Source organism: Artemia franciscana, chromosome 11 (assembly GCF_032884065.1).
Source record: "Artemia franciscana chromosome 11, ASM3288406v1, whole genome shotgun sequence".
Classification (NCBI taxonomy): Eukaryota; Metazoa; Arthropoda; class Branchiopoda; order Anostraca; family Artemiidae; genus Artemia; species Artemia franciscana.
In genome coordinates this window covers 40,429,554-40,455,818 of record NC_088873.1, presented here as the reverse complement: position 1 = coordinate 40,455,818, position 26,265 = coordinate 40,429,554, and the positions used below count along the sequence as shown (strand labels likewise).

General features: G+C 36.8%; 1 protein-coding gene across 1 annotated transcript in view; it reads right to left on the bottom strand.

The window, feature by feature from the left end:
• The window catches only part of LOC136033221 (facilitated trehalose transporter Tret1-like), a 49,072-nt gene that overhangs the window by 13,717 nt on the left and 9,090 nt on the right, over positions 1 to 26,265 (bottom strand). The window contains exons 3-6 of the mRNA XM_065713932.1: positions 24,702 to 24,916; positions 20,648 to 20,898; positions 13,919 to 14,105; positions 3,392 to 3,586 (exon numbers count right to left, since the gene is read on the bottom strand). Coding sequence (XP_065570004.1) covers positions 3,392 to 3,586; positions 13,919 to 14,105; positions 20,648 to 20,898; positions 24,702 to 24,916 — 848 coding nt within the window. The remainder of the gene's footprint in view (positions 1 to 3,391; positions 3,587 to 13,918; positions 14,106 to 20,647; positions 20,899 to 24,701; positions 24,917 to 26,265) is intronic.

Here is a 26,265-nt window from a genome sequence, read left to right as displayed (position 1 = left end):
TTTTAAATTTTAATGTCACTCTTTACTATCATTTGAAAATCTTGTATCTTTCAGTTTAATTTGGATAGAAAAACAATTCGTATCTTAGGTCTTGAGTATTGATGCGTACCTACTTCTTTATAACCACATTTTCTTAAGTATCATTGACAGTGAAAATGAAATCTGATTGTCCAAATTGGTAAAATAAAAATTTACACAATAATATATATATTACAAAGTAAGGAACAACCCGGAATTTAATCTTTCTTGAAAAAGTCATCTATATATGTCAAATAAAAAACAGAAACGCGGAAGAAAAATCAGAAAAAAATAAGCTAAAAAACATGGCACCCGACAGCTTATGAAGATGTAGCTTTAATTTGCACGTGTAGTAGTTTTTGGAAATCAACAGACTGTTAAAGTTTAATTTTTACGGACAAAAAGTGTTGTCAAATTTGACAAATATTTTTGCTTATTTGTCCTCACAGTTCAACGCGGCAACACAAAAAAATATGGGACTATCAGAACAAATGAGTAAAACTAGTATAATTTTGGTCTTTTTCTTTTTATGATCCAAAACACCATCTCCATCTGATCTTTTTTTGAAATATTTTGCTATACACGAAATATGTTTCAGCTGGAGATGGAGTCAGAGCTCCCGCAGAATGATAGAGAAACCAATTTCTTGATTTCTTCTGCAATAAGGGACTTAAAATTCACGTCAGGTAAACTAAATTTTGTTTATAATTTTTAAATCAGGCAAACATATTTTTTTCACAAGTTTCCCTATAATTGTTTTTATTTTAAATGTCTCAAAGACATGAACATTTTAGTTGAGTATTACATTTTCATCAATGTTGGCAGTTGAATCGTGAAGCGGCAATGAACGAATGACCTACGTCGAGTGAAACTGGAACTTTAAAACACAATTTTGACAACAATATATGCGACAGATCATTTAACTTTCATTAATAATCCTAAATTTATGAATTTTAAACATATCTATCAAAAGTTATTAGTAAAAGAAACTTTGCATAATCTTAGAAAAAGAGGACAATAGCCCATGCAAGGGTGTGATCCTTTTGAAATATATATATATATATATATATATATATATATATATATATATATATATATATATATATATATATATATATATATATATATATATATATATATATATATATATATATATATATATATATATATATATATACTAGCTGTTGGGGTGGCGCTTCGCGCCACCCCAACACCTAGTTGGTAGGGCGCTTCGCGCCCCCCAAGCCCCCCCGCGCGCGTAAGTCGTTACGCGCCATATTAGTTACGCGCCATTGTAGTTGTGTCCCTGTGTCCCACCTGTGAATAGAGATAGATATAAATATATGTTTTTAACTACGTAAAACATGCGAATATACAACATTCTTCGCTGTCCCATTCTCTGTGCATATAAATAGATTGTCAGGTTTACTGACTCTTGAACATGCAACATATAATTGTCCATGGGAAAAACAATCCGTATTCAGATCTATACCTCATTATTCTAATGATGTGTCCCTGTGTCCCGGTCGTCATTTATATTCCCTGTGTCCCGGTCGTCATTTGTGTCCCGGTGTCCCAGTTTGTAATTTCTCTTTGAGTGTCCCGGTCGTCATTTATATTCCCTGTGTCCCGGTGTCCCGGTCGTCATTTGTGTCCCGGTGTCCCGGTCTGTAATTTCTATTCGAACAATCCCTGTGTCCCGGTCGTCATTTATATATCCCGCCTGTGCCCCCGGCGTCCCCGTTGTAGTTGTGTCCCTGTGTCCCGGTCGTCATTTATATTCCCTGTGTCCCGGTCGTGATTTGTGTCCGGGTGTCCCAGTCTGTAATTTCTCTTTGAGGTTCCCGGTCGTCACTTATATTCCCTCTGTCTCGGTCGTCATTTGTGTCCCGGTCTGTAATTTCTCTTTGAGTGTTTTTTCTTTTTAGTTTTTTTTTAGTTTTTTACCTTTTTTCTTTTTTCAGTTTTCTTTTTCTTCTTTATTTTTCAGCGTCACTATGAAGTACATATCGACGAACCTTTGTTTTTTATAAATAGATTGTCAGGTTTACTGACTCTTGAACATGCAACATATAATTGTCCATGGGAAAAACAATCCGTATTCAGATCTATACCTCATTATTCTAATGATGTGTCCCTGTGTCCAGGTCGTCATTTATATTCCCTGTGTCCCGGTCGTCATTTGTGTCCCGGTGTCCCAGTTTGTAATTTCTCTTTGAGTGTCCCGGTCGTCATTTATATTCCCTGTGTCCCGGTGTCCCGGTCGTCATTTGTGTCCCGGTGTCCCGGTCTGTAATTTCTATTCGAACAATCCCTGTGTCCCGGTCGTCATTTATATATCCCGCCTGTGCCCCCGGCGTCCCCGTTGTAGTTGTGTCCCTGTGTCCCGGTCGTCATTTATATTCCCTGTGTCCCGGTCGTGATTTGTGTCCGGGTGTCCCAGTCTGTAATTTCTCTTTGAGGTTCCCGGTCGTCACTTATATTCCCTCTGTCTCGGTCGTCATTTGTGTCCCGGTCTGTAATTTCTCTTTGAGTGTTTTTTCTTTTTAGTTTTTTTTTTAGTTTTTTACCTTTTTTCTTTTTTCAGTTTTCTTTTTCTTCTTTATTTTTCAGCGTCACTATGAAGTACATATCGACGAACCTTTGTTTTTTTAACTTAAATCTGGTAGGCATTGATGACCTTATCCAAGTCAAAATCCCAAACCCAATCATCATCGCTATCATTTTCAGTTTTGATATGTTTTGACTCTCGCTGTCCAGGTGGATTTTCATCTAACTGCGCGGTTTTGCGTTCTTTAGCCGCAAGCCTGTTTTCTTGCTGTTCTTGTGATTCCTCGGAACGCTTTATTTTCTTACTTATTTCATGATGTCAGTCAACACAGAAACATGACGTCACCTGATCCACAGACAGACAGACAGACAACTTATTTTTATATATATAGATAGATATATATATATATATATATATATATATATATATATATATATATATATATGTATATATATATATATATATATATATATATATATATATATATATATATATATATATATATATATATATATATATATATATATATATATATATATATATATAAAAATCTAGAGCCCGATTGTGGGATTTTAAAACCATGTCTAAAAAAAGTAGGCCTACTTTTTTCGGCAGATTGTCCTTTTTTCTCCTGAGTGACTCGTTTGTAAAAAAAAAATGTCATTGTTGCTAAAAAAAAAAATTTTCTGTGTGTTGAACTCATTCCAGCTTCCTATAATTTTTATGCGATTCTCCTAAGGAGCTTATTATGATTGACACCTCCTACCCTACCGTTGAGGTCAAGCATGGCCATTATTGAGCATGTGTTAGAAAGTGCTTTACCTGTATGTAAAAGAAGGCTCCCATTGCTGACAGAGAAATAGCCATTAGTGACCCAGATAAAAGTAAAAGGATTCGTCGCCCTGCCCGGTCCACAAGAAACATAGCCCCAAACGTTGCAATTAACTGAACAGCACCGACTATGATCGTTGAATCATTCTTGTCAATAGTACTACCAGAAGCTTCGAAGATCTTCACCTGAAATATCATAGAAATGACAAAAGTTGTATTATTAAGAATATGTTATATATAAATTTTATACCCGTATGATTTTACATTAATCATGGTTGTAGTATCAGATTCAGCCTAGTAAACAACGAACTCTAGCCCATAGTAACCAACAATTTTTAAAACCTGTTTTGAGTTAAATACTGTCAATGAGAAAAAATTACCATTTGAAGCTGATTTGGGAAAGATGACTGTTATTTCGGCAAATCTTATTGGTGAAAGCTTCTTGTAAAAACAAATTTTTCGAAATAGCTTAAAAACCATCGAAAACAGGGTCGGAACAGAAGGAAAAATGCACCATTACAATCACAGTAGCCCAAAAACGCAAAATAGGAGAATGACAGTCCTCGCCTACCTTGAACAACATGGAAAATCCCCATTTTTCATGGGACGAACTGATGTGTCCCTCTTCTTTATTTCTTTTTTTATTCATCACTATTGAAGCAATGAAACATAATAACAAGGTGCTTATAGGTGTTTCTTTATTTCATTTTTATGTTTACATGCTCTTTATAAGTGACAAAAGTTTATATTAAAATAAAACACAATTTTTGACGAGATAAACATAATGATGTAACATCTTCATAAACATAATGATGTCTTTTGGCCAGACGACGCTGTAGAAGCGGTCCCAAAATGACCTTTACATGGAAATTCAGTTGATAAATTGAACTTAATTATCACTTTACCTCCATAAGTCGAAGTTAACCTCTGTATCCTGAAGTTTGCGGACCCAGTGATTAGAGAAAAGGCTGATCACTTCACCAAATCTCTTGGGCACTATAATTTTTAGATAAGGGTTGAGGTAAGGGTAAGGTTGTGAATTTTCTACTGGTAGGATTTTCAATGGAGAGGGAAGTTTCCCGAGGGAAATTTTACAGGGGAAATTTTACCCTTGCAGGATTTACAAGAATTCTTATAAGAAATTGTTTTTATGTCTTGCTTTCTCATTGCCTACTCAATTTTACGCATAAAGAATTGTGGTTGCCTTGAGAATTTTAAAAAGAGGCACATTGTTAGGATTAAGGAAGTTTGTGGTGAGAGAACGTGTGTGGACAGCAATCCTTGTGATGAGTGGAACAGCTTGGTAAAGAATATTTTCAAGGACTAACAACCAAAAGTATTTTTAAAACTGGTGAAACCCCTTTCGTACTACAAGTGCATCCCTGGTAAAACCTATTAATATAAAAATAAAAGATGTCAACGTGACAAACAGAGAAAAGAAAGGGTTGAAATTTTATGGGCAACTAATGTAACAGGATCAACCGAGTTAAAGCCCTTCGTTATCGGTTAAGCAAAAATCTGGCTCCTGGGACATTGTGAATGTGTTCAGCTTGGATGCAAAAAGTGTCCTTTGATTTAGTTCAACACGCCCTAAAAGTTCACACTTAATATTCTTAGCTGTTTCTGCTATTTTGCACATATGCCTTTTTGAAAATATGGATGCATATAGTATCTTTTGATTTATTTTATCATCCCCCTCAACATTGCCTAAAATTTCAATATACCCCTTTTAAAATCCTGGATAAACATAGTGTCTTTTTATATAGGTTTATACTCCCTCAACACGCCCTTAATACATAAACTTAATACCCTAAGCCATCGCCAAGATATTAAAGATAAGATCTTTTGACAACCTAAATGCTCTTAGTGTCTTTTGATTAGTTCAACATCACCCTCAATATACCCTATAAGTTTGGACTTAATATCCTCAGCCACCCTCGAGTTACATTGAGAGGGATGGAGCATCTTTGATTTGATTATAGCTTCTTCTATTTTTTTAATCGCCCTAAAAATGCCCTTTAAGTCTCAGCCTAGTACCCCTAGCCATTCCTAAGAGATTGTGGATATGCCCTTGGCACAGGCTGGACGTACATAGCGTATTTCGGTTAGTTCAACATCTCCGTGAATATACCCTGAAGGTTTCAACTTCACACCCTCAGCCGTTCCTAAAATATTGCTTTAACGATCTTTTTACATTTTTACATGTATGGTTTAGATTTAGTTTAAAATTCCCCTCAACATTCTTTGAAATTTTCCCCATAGCAGCTTGCATAACTTACAACCCTTGCCCTAAGGACTATGGGAGCCATCTCATCCCCGAGGGCATAGTTTTTTGACCTTAGGAACAATTTGAAGAAAATTACAATCTCCATGAAAACGCCCAATAAGTCTCACTTTTCAAATTTATTTCTCCAGTATTAATAGGGCACTAGAACATCATACTAAGCTTTTTAAGGTCCGTTGAAAGCTAATATTTACATTTGTCCACTTTTATAGTTTTGTCATGACAACATCGTCATAAAATGCCTTATGGCACCAAAATGCGATTCTAGTATCATTTCTGGAGTGTAAAGGCTGAGAACCGTCACAGATCTACCACTGAAATCCCCGTGATCAAAAACCCTTAAACTGGTGTTTGATATTCCCTCATGAATAATCCCCTTCCTGGTCACCTTAGGAAGCGGAAAATAAAAAAAGAGTTCTGAAAAAAACTACTAAGGGAAAATTTTTCATTAAAATATAAAGCTAAGTGGTTAATGATAGATGCTATGTATTTTCATTTTCAATACAAAAATTAACTACAAAGCAAATTCTCGGGAAATACCTGGGCGTGGAATTGCCTAGCGTTTGATACCTGGACGTGTCTTCCTTTTCGTTCTTTTTTCCCCAACACTAGCAAGTCACTGAAACATCGTAGGGAAACCAAAATGAAATCTAAGATTCTCGGAATTAGTGTTTTATTTCCCCAAAACCATAAGACGGACGTCGTGTTTTTGTATATCTCACGTGCAATGACCCATGGGCACCCACAAGCTGAATTTTAGGGGGGGGGGCAATGAAAATATTTTATATCCATGAATATCCGTATGTACTTTGTTATTTTCATCAGAGAGCACCTTATTGTACAGACACATGAAAAACAACGCAGTGGTGACAGAAAATTCTGCCAACATTGGTGGGTTCCACTAAAAATTCACAGTTGCCGTATTGGCGACATTTTCTGTTATGAACCACATGAGTGAAATTGGAGTTCGCATCATAATCACGAATTTTTAATTATTGCAAATTCAAAAACTTACGATAACTCAAAAATAAGAGCTAATAAAAAATGGATTTAAGATTTGGATTTATCCAAATCTTAAATAAAGTTATTAACTTATAAAAAGAAACTTACATAAGATCTTTAAATCACAAAATTAAAGCCTTTCTAAAAAAGCAAATTGTAGGTTTCACTTCTGTATTTAAAATTGGTCTGTATCAGCTCTTCCAAATTGTGCTCTTATACTCTGCCACTGTGAGTCTTGATAGGCGTTCTTCACTCATAGTGCTCCTCAGCCGCATTTTTACTCGCCTCAGGGTGCTAAAGTATCTCTCCACAGTACATGTTGCTGGCGAGATGGTCAGATAGTTAGCAAGGGCTCTCATAATTGAAGGGAAAGATGTAGTTTCTATGAGATTCACTTCCTAGCCACAGTGTTTGCTTTTTCCACCTGGTTCTGGTTCGTAATCTGGTCTGGTTACACAAGGTTCGTACCTGGTTCTTGCTCCCACTTCTAAATTTTTCTTGCCATAGGACTTAGACAGATCTTTCATAGCATTAACAAATGCATCCTTTTCCGTGGTTTTAAAATGTTGAGATGAATAAGAATTTCTTCGAACGCGGTTTTGTTGTGGTCATTAAATCTCGATTCAAGTGAAACAATTAACAACCCCAAATAAGGAATAAAAACAGCTAACCAATAGAAATCTTTTAGATTAGACATAGAAATGTTTGAGCGATGAGTTTGTCTTGCGATTGTCCTATGCGTTTTGATTTCAATTTCCAGTAAATCACAGGTTTCATGTAATTCCTGACTATCCATGCTAAAGTTTATTAGTATTTTTAAAAAAGCTTCTTATTGTTCTAATTGAAAGACAATTGCGTTTCAGGAGTCGTTCTTACAGAATTGGGACTAAATTCAAACTTTAGCGTGGAACTTTAGCTTTTCAACAACTCGTTAGTTGTTGAAGAGGGGGCAACACCCATGATATATGTAATAATTTTTATTCGTTTTAATGTTGCTCCCTAGGTCTACATTCAGATGAAAAAAAAACTTTTTATTTAATTTCTGATCTTTTTTAATGATGTCAGGAAATCCAGCTCCACCTCCACGGAAAAATCTCCCCTCTTAACGGAAAGATCGTCTAGATAATTCAATCCCGTCGAAAGTTTTCCCTGGACAATTACCCTTGACATCTCCACGCTTTGGGTTGAAGAAGAGAGGGTTAAGACAAAGAAAAGAATTGTGTGTAGGAATTCTGGCGTTTGTTTGGGAATTCCCTCCAGAGTAAAATATCCCATTAAAATGTCATCACCCGGAAACCTCCTTCCCAATGGAAAGTTTACTATGCTTTCCTTTCTTTTGGTTATCTCATAATTACTATATAGTCACCGATTAATCACCATCTCTCCAATAACCCTTGCGGTCGTGCTTGTTCCAAATAAAGTACTTATTGCAGTCTTATTTTTATATCGGCCCATCTAATGCCTGGATGTGCTACAGGGCATATCTACAATTTCTTAGGAATGGCTAGGGTACTAAGCTGAGACTTAAAGGGCATTTTGAGGGCGATTAAAAGAAATAGAAGAAGCTATAAGCAAATTAAAGATGCTCCATCCCTCTCAACGTAACTCGAGGTTGGCTGAGGATATTAAGTCTAAACTAATAGGGTATATCGAGGGTGATGCTGAACAAACCCGTAGCCTGGATGGGCTACGGGCCCATCTAATACCTATGGGCTACAAATCATACAAAAGTTACTTATTCTTTTTCTTCGCACTACCATAATTTGGCATTATTAGCCAATAAAAATTCGGGGATAGTGGAAGCCTTGAACGCCAAGCAACCTTAAGCAACCTTATTTCTGTCGACTTAAACGGGAATATGTAGATAAAATGAAGGTTAAAAACTAGAATTGAAAAACTAAAAAAATTACGAACATTTCGCGTGTTCTTAACCCTCAAAACTCAACAGAAGTCAGAATTTCCTGAAAACTTACAGGACTCTAATTGGGGACCCCAAAACGTACTTAAACACTTTCCAGTTTTTGAAGATTTTTCAGGAAGCATATATTTAGTTTATCTGGTCTACTCGGCACTTCCAATGCTTTATAGAGAAATCTCAAAACAAAAAATTAAGCCAGCATCATTCAGACAACAGGGGGGGGGGCTGGCACCCCCTACTCCCCTTTAAGGGTGCCTATGGAATGACCTAAACAAAATGTTTTTACTTAACTTAAAAAATCAACCTGATTGAACTCAGGGAGCCAGGTATAAAATCAGAATTTTCACTTGCCCCTTTTACCCAAGCACTAATTGAAAAGTTCATAGTTTGTAATAAAGACAAAAAACACTTCATCAGCCAATGATTTTGTCTATAGGCCCATTCCTGAGATGTACTTCCAACTTAGAAAAGTTCTGGGGTTACCCAAATGAAAAATGCAAGTGAGAATCTGAGAACAAAGCGAGAAGTAAATTTTGAGCCTTTAATCAGCGCTAGTTCAAGCTTATTCTTAGGTCTTGGGTTGAGCTGAGTCAAACAGTGCTTGATTTAAATGGGGGTTGAGTCTCATAAGGGTTGAGTTTAACAGAGGTTGTGTTAAACGGGGGATCATTTAAACGGGGGTTCAGCTGAACGAGGATTCAGTTGAATGGGGTTGAGTTACACGGGGTTAAGTTGAACGAGGGCTCAGTTAAATGGGGTTGAGTTGCGCGTGGATTGAGTTGCATGGGGTCCAATGAAAAGGGGGTTCAGCTGCAACTGAGAAAAGATGCTCGAGGGTTCAATTCCAAGGGGTTGAGTTACACGCCGCAGGCTCACCACCTGTGTTGTATCACTTTGCAGCTTTTGTCGAAACTTTCACTTTATTTTTTAACATCATGCTGATTTTACTTACAAGAAGCTCGTGATGTAAAAAGGTAGCTTTAGAATAAGGCCTTAACATCTTGCTATGATATTTCATTGCCCCACTAGCGGCGATGAAAAAGCAAAGGTAAAAAGAGAAACACATCAGGACTACTTATTCAAAAAAGTTTTCCTTGCTGCTCAAGATGGATGACAGTAATTCTCTTAAATGGGGATTTTGGCTATAGCGATTCCACGAAATATCCATGGACGTTTCCATGAACCTTTGGACGTTTTTGAATTAATTCAGCTTTTGAATTTGGCTCACCGTCCATGAATAATTAAGCCGAAATTTGCATATTAATTTTACTTTGTTTTAACTAATAATAACCCCTCAACACAAAAGATGTTGATAAGGGTTGTTCCTCCTCAACACCTCAATCGTTAAGCTAAAGTTTTTTAGTACTTTTAAAAAGCGTCTTATTGTTCTAATTAAACGGCCCTTATGTTCAGGGAGTCTTTCTTAAAGAATTGGGACAAAACTCAAACTTTAGCTTAAAGAGCGAGGAGTAGAGAAGGGGACAACCCCCTTCAAATACGTGATAATTTCTGTTCGTTTTAATTTTTAACTTTGCTCCTTACTTTCAGTTGAAATTTTTTTTCATTTAGTTTCTGATTGTTTCTTAATAATTCCAGTAAATCTGGCCCCACCTCCACGGAGAAACCCCCTCCCTACTTAAATATCCTCTAGACAATGCAGGCCCGATGAAAATTTAGCCAGGAAAACTATGCTCAACAACTCCGCGCGTAAAATTGAGACGGAAAAGAGAAAGTAAGACATGTAAAAAGAATTTTGTATAAGAATTCTGGCAAGTTCCTGCAGTGCACACTTTCCCCTGACAAGTTCACTCCTGGAAACTTCCCTCCACATGGAAAATTCCATCGTGGAAAAACCACCAGCAGAAAATTTGTCCCACACCCCACCCAAAAATGTATGCATGCATCCCAATAACAAATACTATGCGTACACAATGGGCAAATTTTATAACTTAAAGACCTTTCCCCTAGGGCTGTTGGGGGTCAAGTTATAACCAAAAGCTTAGTTATTGGGCTTTTTAACTACAGTGAACAACTATGGTTGATCGAACGATTTTGGGAAAAGGGGGTGGGGGAGAGGGCCTAGTTGTCCTACAATTTTTTTGTCATTTAAAAAGGGCACTAGAACTAATAATTTCCGTGGGAATGAGCCATCTTTTGATATTCTAGGACCACTGGGTCGATACAACAAAAGAACAAAAAAAAACAAAAAACAAATAAACACGCAGACGTGATCTTTCTGGCAAGAGTACAAAATTCCACATTTTTGCAGATAAAGGCTTGAGACCAATACAGTAGGATTCTCTGATACACTGAATCCGATGGTGCGATTTTCATTAAGATTCCTTGACTTTTAGGGGGAGTTTCCCTCTTTTTTCGAAAATCAGGAAAATTTACTCAGGCTCGTAACCTCTGATTTGCAAAGCTAAACTTAATGAAATTTATATATTTGAAATAAGCACAAAAAGTCAATTCTTTTGATATACCTATTGGTAAGAAAATTCCATTTTTAGAGTTCCGGTTACTATTGAGCCGGGTCGCTCCTTACTTACAGGTTGTTACCCCGAACTGTTCGATGATCATAAGATTTCTTAGTAACCTCGTTCTAATAGCGTCGAAGGTTCATTTTCCATTCCTGTTTTGCATTTTCAGGTAGCTCTCAAGAGGATTTTGCGCCAGAAACCATGGGATTTTCAACTTGTTAGACTCGGATGACTTCTCTTGATTTCTTCTAGTTCTATTTCTTTTATATTGCTTTCAATTGAGACGTCTTCTTCCTCTGTATCTGGCATAACGGATTGATAATCCTCTGTTATTATCAACGCCCTGTTATTCTGGCTACTCCGAACCGAAAGGCCTTTGATTGTACCATTTAAATCTATAGTCGATGTTAATACTTCACCTTAGGTTCAACTTCAATACTTCACTGGAACATCTCAACATGTAAAATTGAGTCCAAAGAAAAAGTAAGAGAACTATGAAAAATTTTGTATAGGAATTCTTGTAAATTTCCTCTGGAGATTTGACTCAACTTTACATGTGGATATGTTGTGGGGGAAATTTTCAGTGGGTTTTTGCTTTCGCAAAAAATTACCCCGTGCAAAATTCTCTATCTGTAGCTCCCCTAAAAATGTCAAAAAATTGTACTGTGAACAATTCTACCCGGAAAATTTTGTTTGGCCTGCTTTTATGTGAAAAAATGCTTGCTCTTTATTTAATTCCTAATCGTTTCTCAAATCCTTCCGGAAGCCCCCCTCCATTGAAAATGCTTCTCGAAAATACCCCCAATGGAATTTTTTCCCATGGATAGTTCCACCATAGAGAAATTCTCCCCTGCAAAATCTCACCATCGGAATAATTCCCCAGACAATTCCAAACCCACTGAAAATTTCCCCCAGAACATCTCCACATGTAAAGTTGAGTCACCAAAAAGAAAGTGAGACACATAAAAAGAATTTCGTATAAAATGCAAATTTCCCCTGGAAGATTCATCCCAAAAACTTTTATCATCACGAAAAATTGCCCCCGTGCAAAATCCCCCCTTCGGAACTCCCCCTCCAATAAACTGTCTGTATTAATCTGAGTAGCCAATACTATATGTAAGTAATGGGCCAATTTATAACTTACAGCCCTTTACCCCGAGGCTATGGGAGGGAGGGAGTCATATCACCTCTAGAGGCATAGTTATTGTACCTTTCAACTAGGCTGAATGAAATGACTATCTCAAAATTTTGATTCGATGACACTGGGGAAAAAAGGGGCTTTTTCATCACTTAAAAAGTGCACTAGAACTTTTACTTTCCGTTTGGCTGAGCCCTCTTCCAATCTTCTAGGGCCATTGGTTCAATACATCATCCTGGGGGAAAAGAACACAAATCCGTGATTTTTCTTCTGGCAAAGAAAACACAAAATTCCACGTTTTTCCAGATAGGAGCTTTAAACTTTTACAGTAGAGTTGTCTGACACGCTGAATCTGATTATGGGATTTCACTAGGATCCTATGACTTGTTGGGTATGTTTCCCCCTTTTCTGAAAATCCCACGAATTTTCTCAGGTCATAACGTTTTTGAGTACGATTGAAATTTAACAAATTTTATATATTCAGAATCAAGACTAAAAGCCAATTCTTTTGATGTATCTATTGTTATCGAACTTTCGGTTACTATTGGGTCGAGCCATACCTTACTTACAGTTCGTTACAACGAACTGCTTGACCTACAAATCCACTGAAAAATGGCTTAGCTATGCAGGATTATTTACAAATTTGTCAACTTCACTTAATCTTTTTTAAACTTAAAACATCTCCGTGCAAAATATGTGCTATTGAATTGAAAGACTGATAAATAAAACAGTACAACAAAATTACCATCATGGCCAATGTAGAGCATGCTTAATACATAAATATGAGAAAGCAATTAAAAAGCAATTGGAAAGCCACACCAAGTAACACAGAAAAGTTCAGATAAGGAAGAAGATCAAACGAGAAAGCAAAAAATAAAGACGAACAACAGGAAGGAAAAGGCAGAGGAGAACTCAGCACAGTAAAGACAAAACTCAAGAATAACTATAAATCTATCATTCATGAGTCCTGCTAAAGAATAATCGGTACTTGTGGATTATTCAGAACACACTCAAGAAGTGAAGTTAGGTTCTTTCGTGAAACAAACTACGATGCAGGTACATTTTAATTAGGTAAACCTAACCTAACCGAAATGTTCCTTCTCATAAGAGTATTAAGTTATGTTGTGTCCATTGACGCACTGTTTTGTTGTGGGCAACAACCCCTCATCCTAGAAAAAATATAATTGCCTCTTTTTCAGTCTTAGATAACTTCGAAGACCACACTGCCTTTCCATGACGAAAGTAAAACAGTTCAAAATAGGGATGATACCTTTTTATTGACACTGAATAGATATAAAATTATTTAACTGGATATTTCGAACACATATACAGTGTTCATCATCAGCAGTAAAGCTAAAAGACATGAATAAAAATAAACAAAATTTATACCTAATAAACTAATTACATATAGTTTATTGCTCTTATTTTTTTCAATGCAACAGCCGAGTCTTTGGCAAATCCCAAATCTTCATTTCAAAATCCATGGTCAGACCCCCTATTCTATCACTATGCATAGCAAACTAAATTGAGTGTTATCTTTGTGGCTACAAAACCAGATTTTCTCATAAAATGTACCTGCATCATAGTTTGTTTCACGAAAGAACCTAACTTCACTTATTGAGTGTGTTCTGAATAATACACAAGTAGCTAATAATCTTCAAAACACTCCTTTTCATTGAGGATACAAAATACTCACTGTATAGTAAATAACTGCGTTGACGCCGCTAAACTGTTGGAAGAACATCAATCCCATCGATAATAATAATGGCTTGAATACAGATCCTTTTTTCAAGTCGGTAATTTTAATTCCCTGATTCCCCGAATTAGACGCCTTCATCACATTGGCACGAAGCTTTTCATACTCTGGTTCAATATTTGTATTTCTAGAAGAATATACAAAAAAGGCAGCATATTTCATTTCTTTAACTCATGCGCAAACGATAATGGGCAATATGAAAAATAGCACAGATACAATGTCGTGCTAAGCATAAGATATATGTTTCAAGAGACAGAACTTCCACTAATTAGATTTTTCATGAAGGTCTCGTTCAAGTGTGTTTTGCCTTGTTAGCAATTTTCGTTCATTTTGAAATAATATTACTTTTCTGTTGATACCCTGATATCTTTAAGACTGAAAAGCTTAAAAGAAGAAAAAAAGATCATTTTTAAGATTCTGCATGATGGTATACTAAAAACAAACCCCAAATTCACGACAACTCGAGTTTTTAGTGGGGTTTTCTTCTTACAAATGCTGCAAAAAAAGTCAAACCTGACAAAATAATTGCAAAATATTCGTAAAAGATTAGTTAAATATCCCCAGGGGTCAAGTATGCAAAAACTGTAAAAGCCTTGATACATATTATAAATTTTATAACTTGGTTCTCCAAAAGAAAGGGATGAATGCCCTGTTTGCCCTATTTGCCCTATTTGCAGGTAGCCTATACGCATACATGTTTGATATATGTGAAGCTAGCGTCTTCTAAAAACTCTAAAGATTAGGTTATAATAATTTGGTTCTCATCCATTATGCCTGGAATGATTTATCAGATCGGATCAAACCTTTACACAGATTTTTATCTAGGGATTTTAGAGCAGTAAATCTTGACAGACAAGCAGTAAAGCGCAAGCTTGTCAATTTGTTTAATAATATGATTTTGGATTTCTATTTTATTTGCACATATATGTATTTAGACTACAGGGCTTGAGACGAGGTAAGGCGGAACAAAAAATGACAGTTTAAGCGAGCCCTAACAGGGTTGTCATGACTGTAAAACAGCCTAACCGGATGTAAAACTCAGTCCTGAGCTAGTTTGTTATTATTTATATATATATATATATATATATATATATATATATATATATATATATATATATATATATATATATATATATATATATATATATATGCACGTAGCACTGAAATGCCAGTATTTCTTAATTGATACGAGCCTTTATCAAAACTCTTCTGTAGAATTTCTTCTACTATATCGGCTCCTTTGATAGACAATGACGAATAAACGCTCTTCAGTGGCTCCCTGTCTTTCAATTTACCGCACACCTACAGCTAAACACTCTTAATGGCTGGCATGGATGGCACTTTTATTAGGGAACCTAACCTATTAAACTTGAAAGGCATTTTCAAAACTATATTCTTCTTTGCTTCTTATTAAATAAAAAAAAACAAGTTTTTTGAAATGAAAGTAAGGAGCGACATTAAAACTTAAAACGAACAGAAATTACTCCGTATATGAAAGGGGCTTTTCCTCCCCGAGACCCCGCTCTTTACGCTAAAGTTTTTTATTGTTTTAAAAAGTAGAGTTGCGAGAAGAATCAAACTTTAGCGCAAAGAGAATTTGATGAAACTTATATATTTAAAATCAGCGTAAAAATCTGATTCTTTTGATATATTTTTTTGCATCGAAATTCCGTTTTTTAGAGCTTCGTTTACTATTGAGCCGAGTCGCTCCTTACTACAGTTCGTTACCACGAACTGTTTGATACAGTTCGTTACCACGAACTATTTGATAGACAATTTTGTACAATTTAGTTCAGTTTAGTTCCATTTTAAAGCATACCTCGATAGAAAAGAGAGTAAGAACCCCAAAAGTAGAGAGCAAGCTACTTTATAGGGGGGGGGGGGATTCTCAGCAACAATGGAACAGTCTGGAGGGAATTTGACCGGGGGGATGCACTTTCGTTGTATGAAATTTCCAGGTAGGAGTTTTCTGTGAGGGGGAGGGGTACATTTCATAGAGGGTGATCCAGATTTACCGGCAATATTCGAAAAATGAACAGAAATTATTCCATGAATTAAGGATCCCCCCCCTCAATACCTTGCTCTTTACTCTAAAGTTTGACTGTTTACTAAAACTGAAACACAGAGGATGTTTAATGTTTTAAAAGTGCTAAGAGCTTTAGTGTAAAAAGTAAGGTATTAAGGAGGGGGCAGCTCTTCATTGACAGAATAAATTTGCCAGAATCAATATATAAATTTTGTTTTATTTTTTCATTTACGTTGAGCCAAATTCGAACCTGCGTTAGTTGAAAAACGTTCAGAAATCAAATAAAAAAAGTTTTCTTAACTGAAAGTAAGGAGCGACATTAAAACTTAAAAAGAACAGAAATTATTCCGTGTATGAAAGGGGCTGTCCTCTCCCCAGTGCCACACTCTTTACGCTAACGTTTTTATTGTTTTAAAAAGTAGAGTTGTAACAAAGAGTCAAAGTTTAGCGTAAAGAGTGAGGCGTTGAGGAGGGAACAGCCCCTTTCATATACAGAATAAATTCGGCTACTTTCATGTTTTAATTTCGCTCTTTACTTTCATGTTAAATTGTTTTTTTTATATTTAATCTAGTAAAGAATAAAGCACGACCAGAATTAGATATTTAAAAACACTTTTTGAAAAAAAACTGTCAAGTAGGGAAAATTGGAAATTGAAGCTGATCGATGAATAGTAACTATGATAATAATTAATTATAATGGTAAAAGTTTATTGTAAAAACAAAGTTATGGGAATTTCGACTGAAAAACCTCTAAAATGGTGTCGAATCGAAATGAAAACTGTACCATTAAAATCGTCATTGTCTGCAACCCCAGATAGAAAAGTTACTGCCCCCCCCCACTCAACAAGGAAAATCACTTTTTGCATAAGCACTGATTTGTGTCCTCCTTTTTTCTTTTTCTTTTTCTTTGTTTTTTTTTGTCAATAAAGAACTATTTACAGGAAGAGCATCGAGACGTAAGCACACACGGAATAAAAACTGAGGAAAGAGAAAAAAAGTACAACAAGAAAAAGAATCGAGACTTGGGAGAATTAAAGCAAATAAGAAACCAAAGAGAATTGAATCCTTGGTGCTTTATCATAGGCACATCGTGAATTGGAAGATCTGATTGAGCCCGGACATCCAACTATAACTGTAGTCTGGCCAGATTAAACGAAGAAAAAAACAGGTTTTCTCAAATGAAAGTAAAGAGCGATATCAAAACAAACAGAAAATATTCCGTAAATGAGGGAGGCTGTCTCCTCCTCAATCCCTGCTCTTTAGGCTAGAGTTGTACAACTTGTTCCGCTTCTTTAATAGGAACTATTCAAGCAGAATTGAGATGTGAAATATTTTCAAAGCGTAATAATACTTCTGGCGTACAGAGCAGGGGTGGAAGGCTCCAATTACATCAAGAATAATTTCTGTCCGGTTTTATAGTATACCATGGTTGCCGTAAATGCAAAGAGGGCTACCACCTTTCCAATCCGAGGCACTATGTGCATACTACTACTAGTACTTCTACTGCTAAAATTAATGCTGCAACTAAGGTTGAGAGTATTAAGGAGGAATTTTAGCCAAATGTTGAGGGGGGTATCAAATTAAATCAAAAGGCACTACGTGCATGCAAGCTGTAAAAAGGGCATACAAGCAATATCTTAGGAACAGGTCGGAGTATTGAAACTTTCAGGGCATGTTGAGGAGGATGTGGAACAAACCAAAACAAACTATGTTGATGCTAATACTATTGCTACTACTACTACTGCTACTACAAATGAGGCTAAGAACATTAAGGGAATATTTAGAAAATGTTGGACTAAATCAAACTCACAATGTTCATGCCGAATGAAAAAAGGGCGTATGCGCGAATTTCTATGCGCGAACGGCTAAGAACATTAATTTAAAATTTTTAGGACATGTTGAGGTTTATGCTGACCTAACCTAAACGCATTAAGTGCTTAATATTACTACTACTACTGCTATAACTACCAAGACTTCTGAGGCTAATCTTCTTTAGGTCAAACTTTCGGTGAATGTTTAGGAAACTGTGTGCCTATATAGACACACAGTTGCGCAAACTTTTTGCAAAAGCAATACATAGCTCTCGTCGCGACCTTAGCTGGCGCTGCGTCAAAACCAGACACCACAGCCTATATAGACACACAGAAATTAGTGCCCACAATAGAAATTTCTGTTTTCACTCCCGGAATAGAGCCAAGATCTTTCCACACTGATTGGCTGTGGGAGCGCCGGAGGTTAACGCCTAGTCTAAAGATGTGTGCATAAATCCTTCTATGGGCAAGATACGACTCCGTGCAACTGTGTGTCTATATAGGCTGTGATCAAGACACTAAGTGCATACAGACTGTCGAAAGAGTGGGCCAGCAGTGTCCCACGAATAGCTTAGAGTATTAAGCTTAAAACTTCAGGGCATCTTAAAGAGGATATTGGACTAAGCCAAAGGCACTTTGTTTCATGTTCACGTTGACATGAAACTAAATCAAATGGCACAAGTTGCATGCTGGTTGTCCATAGGACGCATGAGCAATAACACAGGAACGGCTAAGGGTATTAGATTGAAACTTTAGATTGCTACTGCTGCTACTACTATTATATCACAACTATATCAGCAGGGCTTCACATCTCGGCAGTCAAAACACCATAAATACAATGTATTAGGAACAGAATTAGATATTAAGTTTGATCTTCATGGAAAGTTGAGGGGGTTTAAAACTAAAACAAAAGGTTCGATTTTGGATTGTCTAGAGGGTGTATTTGCAATATTTTAGTAACAGCCAAGAGAGATAAGTTAGAGCTTTCAGAGTATATTATTGGAAATGTTCAACTAAATCAAAAGACACTATGTCCGTCCGAGTTTATCATAAGGACATATTTTCGATATCTTAGGAACGGCAGAGTGTATTAGTATGAAACTTTCATGGCATGAACAGAGGGACATTTTATTAAATATGGGTGTCAAAAGGGCGTATCTGCAATATATCTGGAATGGCTATGGGTATTAAAATGAAACTTTCAGTTGAAAGTTTCAGTGAAAGTTGACCAATATCAAAAGGCATTATAGGAATGCTCGTTGTCAAAAGAGAGTGTCTGCAACATTTCAGGAACAGCTGAGGGTATTTAATTGAACCTTTCAGGGCTACTACCAGAACTATCATTACTACTTATACAACTGCTATTATTAAATCTACTACTCCTGCTGCTTTGACTGCTCGCGTTTGTGACTATTTGCAACTACAAAAACTTGTGTCTGACACTCCAACTGTTTCTGACTGTGACTGTAACTACCTGGAAGGGTTATTGCGACTGCATGCGACTTAGACTGCAAAAACTACTTATGTCAACAGCTAGCTACGGCTGCGACTGTAACTAATTACGACCGTGAAGACTTAAAACAGTGACAGCGACTACTTGTGACTATAGCTACTCGTGAATGTTACTGCGACTAATTGGAACTACACCTGCGATTTCAAGCAATTTTGACTGCTTGCGACATCTACTACCACTACTACCACTACCGCTACTACTACTACTGCTACTACTATTAATACAACTACTGCTACTACAATTACTGATCCTACTACCACCACCACTACTACTACTACTACTACTACCACTGCCACTACTACTACTATTACTACTGTTACTATTACTGCTGCTACTATTACTGCTATTACTTCTATTACTACGACTACTACTACTACTATACTACTACTGCCACTACCGCTACTACAACTACTGCTTCTACTACCAATACTATTACTACTACTACCACTGCTACTACTACTACTACAACTACTACTACTACTGCTGCTACTAGCTCTACCACTACTACTATTGAACAAAAGAAATAAAAAAAATTAGGTGTATCCAGGTTGACAAAATCACACAGATGCAACATCTCAGGAATAGAGTTGGATCTTATATTGAAACTTTCAAGGAAAGTTGAGGGGGATATAAAACTAAATAAAATAAGCTATAAGTATACAGGCTGCTAAAAGAGTGTCTGTGCAATACCCCAGGAAAAACTCGGGGTATTAGGTTGGCAGGGTATCTTTTTGGAGAATTTATACTAAACAAAAAGAAACATTAATTTATTAACCAAAGAAAAAACTTTTAAAGTAAAAACAAAGAGAAGTCAATTAAAAAATTCCATAAGAGAGCCTTTATGAAGAAACATAAAGAGCTACATTAATCCAAAGAGGAGCAAGAATAGAGTCAAATAATATTTCCACCGTAAATCATCATCAATAAACAAAGTAAACCCAAAACCACCAGAAACTATAATAAATAACCAACTCAAACTCAAAACAAGCAAAAACTACCACAAAGAGGAGTAGAGCTAACGTCCCCCATGCCTCCTAAAGACTAGAACATAATTTGGACTTTACTGGAAACAAAAGACTTTTCAAAGTTTTCTCTTTTTTAACTTAAATAAATCCCAAGTTATTAAGACGTTCAGTAATAAATATCAGCATATTCATTAACTGTCAAAACAGTCATTTTTTTCCAGTCATTTTGGCTGTGAAGATGATTCTTTTTAATGTTATGAGAATTTATCTCAAAATTAGGAATGTTTTCAGTAAAGAGAAATTATGTTCTGGTCTTAATAACTGTAGCGGCAGTTTACTAAACTAAAGACGCACCTTCCTCTGTAAAATTGTAGTGACTTCCTAGCTTCCTCCTCTTTACCTTTGGACAGAAGAAATGAAGGAGTTTCTGGCACAAAAAGCATAGAAACAAGTAAAGAAGCTGGTAAGATTGATAGGATCCAGGCAAGTTCATCCCAGTCTACAAATTTTCCAATGACGTATGTAATTAAGATACCAAGAGCCAGAAAAATTGCTGTAAAACTTCCCAGGGCTCCACGGACTCTTGGAGATGAGCATTCTCCAATCTGAAATTTAATTGAATAATTTATTGATCATCCTATCCTCCAAGTAACAAGACTGGATACACAAACATTCAATGAGTAGCAAAACAAAGTAACCAGATTCAATGAAAATAATAGTGCCGAAGAAGATAAAGGAGCAATAATAAATTTTTTTCTTTTCCTCTGGATAGAAGAAAAACGGAGCATCCGGCACAAACACATAAGAACTAATCAAGATGTACTAATAAAATACAAAGGATCCAAGCAGAGTCAATCCAGTCTACAAATTCCCCAATAACATACGTAATTAAGATCTTAAGATTAAAAAAAATGCAGTAAAACTTCCCAAGAAACCACGGAATGTTGGAGATGAACAGTCTCTGATCCCAAATTTTACTAAGCAGTTCACTAATAACGCTACTCTCGTGAAAACGTAGCAGTAGAAATAAATTAAAATAAGCACGCCCAATAAAAATAGTACTGGCAAAGAAAAAAAAGAGGAAAAATATGGAGCACAAAGTGACAGAAGGATCAAAAGAGTCATATGTTGAAGTACGTAAAAGTTAAAAAACAAAATAAATAATTTATAAAATAAAAATCAAATTTACTGCTTAACCTTTTTAAAAATAGTTGGGTTCAAAGAATTTATCGTTTTGGTGCTTTTTCTATTGTTCCTATTGTCCCGATTAATTGTGTCCAAGTCCTAGTGAGGTAGAAATCCCCGTCAATAATGTATTCCCAGTTCCAATGAAGCCCTCATCAGAATTAGAAACGATACAGAAACCCCAACTAGAATTTTTTTTTAATATGTAAATTTACTATAACTTTTTCGTTTATTGGCACATTATGGAAGAACACACCATTATGCATCCATCTTCAACGAGTCATTCCCCGTAACGGTAGCATTTTGAGCGAAATATCGATGGCCAGGACTTTCGTCTTGTATTGGAGGGAGGGAGGTCACATTTCAAATTTGTTAAAGCCTCCACAAGAGTATGAAAAGTATACACAAAAATGGAGAACACAAGGGAAGAACACAAGGGGAATCGCAGAAATAAGTACACTCTGGGCTAGGTAAGGGGCTGTTACAAAAACTCTGAACCCTAGTATATGTATATGGCAAATATTAAATGTCTAAGGGAAGTTTTAGATGCAATTTTGTATAATAAAAATCTCTAAAACTTAGCCGTGAAAAAATCTGGTTTGATACCGATTTCAAGGCTTTAGTGAAAACAAAGGTTGAGAGAGATGGTCTCATGGATGACACAGATAGCTCAAATTTCACGGATCACAGGTTTTCAACAGTAGTGCTTTTTTGGAAATCTTCATTGGGCCAAAAGAAAATAAGGACCTGTGGAGGTAGAAAGATGGCATAGGAAAAGTTCAAACGGGCTGTTGCGGAGGAGGAGCCTGCGTGGCTGTGTTGACCAAATGCAGCTTTGTGTTATGAAGAGATGGTCTCATGGATGACACAGATGGCTCAAATTTCACGGATCACAGGTTTTCAGCAGTAGTGCTTTTTTGGAAATCTTCATTGGGCCAAAAGAAAATAAGGACCTGTGGAGGTAGAAAGATGGCATAGGAAAAGTTCCAACGGGCTATTGCGGAGGAGGATCCTGCGTGGCTGTGTTGACCAAATGCAGCTTTGTGTTATGAAGAGATGGTCTCATGGATGACACAGATGGCTCAAATTTCACGGATCACAGGTTTTCAGCAGTAGTGCTTTTTTGGAAATCTTCATTGGGCCAAAAGAAAATAAGGACCTGTGGAGGTAGAAAGATGGCATAGGAAAAGTTCAAACGGGCTGTTGCGGAGGAGGAGCCTGCGTGGCTGTGTTGACCAAATGCAGCTTTGTGTTATGAAGAGATGGTCTCTTGGATGACACAGATGGCTCAAATTTCACGGATCACAGGTTTTCAGCAGTAGTGCTTTTTTGGAAATCTTCATTGGGCCAAAAGAAAATAAGGACCTGAGAAGGTAGAAAGATGGCATAGGAAAAGTTCAAACGGGCTGTTGCGGAGGAGGAGCCTGCGTGGCTGTGTTGACCAAATGCAGCTTTGTGTTATGCAGAGATGGTCTCATGGATGACACAGATGGCTTAATTTTCACGGATCACAGGTTTTCAGTAGTAGTGCTTTTTTGGAAATCTTCATTGGGCCAAAAGAAAATAAGGACCTGTGGAGGTAGAAATATGGCATAGGAAAAGATCAAACGGGCTGTTGCGGAGGAGGAGCCTGCGTGGCTGTGTTGACCAAATGCAGCTTTGTGTTATGAAGAGTTGCCAGTAGCAGTAGCAAGAGAAATATAGAGCCAATGGTGAATCGAGGGTGTCGACGAAGCCTCTCTACTCGTCCTAAAACGGTGGTGCAGCGATGACGTCTTCCAATTCATGTACAAATAAGGTCTCAGCCGTTCCCAGATCTCGGTCAAAAGTTCACCACAAGGTGTTCTTTCAACGACTTCGTCTTCTTCTTCTGTCTGATTTTAGATGGTCTGAGGAAGGCGTCCTTCTTTCATGCGGAGCGTATGTCATAAGTATGTCCACCCCTCGTTCCTTAGAACAACAGTAATGAGAAGCTGGCCCGTTCTACTGAGAATTTCAGAGCTACTGAATCTCTGTTGCCAGTTTAAATAATTCTCCTAGGGCACATATTTTCGAATGCAAGGATTCTCTTGAGTAGAATTTACAGGATACAATTTGGAAAGACCTGGATAAGTTGATCGTTTAAGTAGCAAACTTAGTCACAAGAGATGTCAATTCCAATGTTTGATAGCGTAAGCTCTTGAAAATCCAACAATATTTTGCTTCAATTATATTCAGGTTAAAGATAGTTCCAACTATCTTTAAGTGTCTTTACTATCTTTAAATATTTTTAACCCAGTTTTATTAAGATTCAGCAATTAAAACTCCGACATCTCCTTAACGGAGATGGTTTAAACCTTTCCATTAGGAAGGTTTAAGACATTCCTTAATCGACCAGTTCCAAATATACTCAGATCATGCGTGAAAATCCTAGTGATTTTTGGTCAAGTTTTTTCTATTTGCAGATCTTTCAACCAAAAAAAGCCAAAACAAAGTAAACGGTTCTATTAAAAGTTTTAAACCTAAAATATATTTGTGGATTCTGTTTTAAGTTCGTTTGAAATCGTCAGCTCATTGTATTAAGGCTTATACTGACCTATTTAGAAAACTGTATGGGAGCAACTTTTGGAAATTTAGCAGTAGTGAAGCGAGGAAAAATTGCTTGCTCTACTATGTGGCGGGGGATGGACTAAGCTATTTACCCCGAGGTACCATGAGCTATCTTAGCAAAGTGTCAATTGGCTGAAGGGAAATTTGATGAGCTACTTCTTGAGATTCTTACATCAGCGACTCCAAAACGATTGTTTTGGTGGGAAATTATTGTCTTGAAGGCAATGGAGGTGAGGTGCAGACATCAACGACGTAATAACGATTGTTTTGGTGGGAAATTATTGTCTTGAAGGCGATGCAGGTGAGGTGCAGACATCAACGACGTAATAACGATTGTTTTGGTGGGAAATTATTGTCTTGAAGGGGATGCAGGTGAGGTGCAGACATCAACGATGTAATAACGATTGTTTTGGTGGGAAATTTTATGTTGAAGGCAATGGAAGTGAGGCGGAATTGCAACAATTAGAAGTACATAAAGTTTGTTTTCAGTTTTAGTGCGTTTGTAGTTAGATGGATGTAATCACGACTTTCGTATACGGCCCTTGGGTCTTCCATTACAAATTATATTATGCCAAACCATATAAGTTTAATATGTAAGAATGCATGCTAAGTCTAGGGTATGGTCTGTACTTACATAAATCTGTGCAGAGGGAGTCGTAACACCAATGGTAAGTCCACTTAAAATTCGTCCCACTAGCATCATGGTAGGATGAGTCGCGAAACCAACAAGTAAAAATCCAACAGAATATGGAATAGAAATAAGGGCTAAAGTCCATTTGCGTCCAAGGATTCCTAATAGGGGACCAGCTGCTAAACTTCCAAAAATAGACGCTAAGGGAGGTACACTGCCTGAAAGAAAAAGGAATATCATCCATATTTTACGATATGGGATAACTAACATTCAACAACTAATCGAATACCTTGAATATGAACTAACCTCGAACTAATAATGAGATTAGTATTAGAATAATAAAAATTAAAACTTGATATTATTAATATTACTTTTTGAAATAATAAAAAAATGATACTAGAACAGCAATAATAATAATAATAATAATAATAATAATAAAAGAATAATAACCGAACTAATCGAATAAGGATAGCATTGAATAGCTAAATTCGTTCGAGACTGATTAGAAATAAGGGAAACCAAGTGGTAACGTGGTAACGAACTGAAGGTGATTTCAAATATAGAAGACTCATAACGTTTATCGTTACCCATCAAAGGCTACTAGTCGAGTCCATTTTACATTAGGAGATGCTTCGGAGAAATTGTCCAGGGAAATTTTTTAAGCGGAGTTTGTATTGTCTGAGGGATTTTTACATTGGGGGAGGGGAGCGGGTTTCTCACTGGAGAAATTCTCCATGGGGGAATATCCCCCGGAAAATTCACCACGGGCGAAGTTTTCTGTGACAGAAGCTTTCCGTTAGGGGGGGGGGGAGCCTGGGAAATATTTTCCACATAGGGGGAATTCTCAAATGACCTTATAAAGAATCAGAAACTAAATAAAACAAGTCTTTCTTCAAATGAAAGTATGTTAAGGAGTATTTGTCAGGCAGAATCGTAATCGGGAAGTTTTTTTTAGGAAGGGGAGGGATTCGTAGCAAGGATTGAATTGTCTGGGGGTAATTTCCCGGCGGAAGAAGTGTACGTGGGAGTAGCTTTCTATGGCGGAATTTTTCATGAGGCGATTTTCCAGGAAATGGGACGGATTTCCTGGGATTGTTCGAAAAACGATCAGAAATTAAATAAGAAAACAAGGTTTTTCTACCGAAAGCAAGGAGCAACATTAAAACTTAGAACGAACAGAAATTAATCTGTGTATAATGGGAACTGCCGCCTCCTCACAATCCTTTGAACTTTTGTCACAATCCTTTGAGAATGGTTCCTCAACCGCAAACTGCTAGCTAAACTTTACAATGCTTCTGCACTCCCGGATTTCCAATACTTTGCACCTTTTTGGCGTACGTTTACGATAACTGAGAAGAAGGCCCAGCTCTAAGTGGGTACCTGGAGAAGTCTGGGGAATGTAAGCAGGAAGGGTGTGTGAAAGCACAGGATGGTTGGCCCCAACCCCACATTGCACTCCTGGCTGAAGGGCCGTGAAACGGAGATCATCACCACCGGTTTGGACCTTAAGGGTCTAGTGCCATCTTACTTACTTACTTTTACTTAAAAATACCTGCTTGCCCTTCCA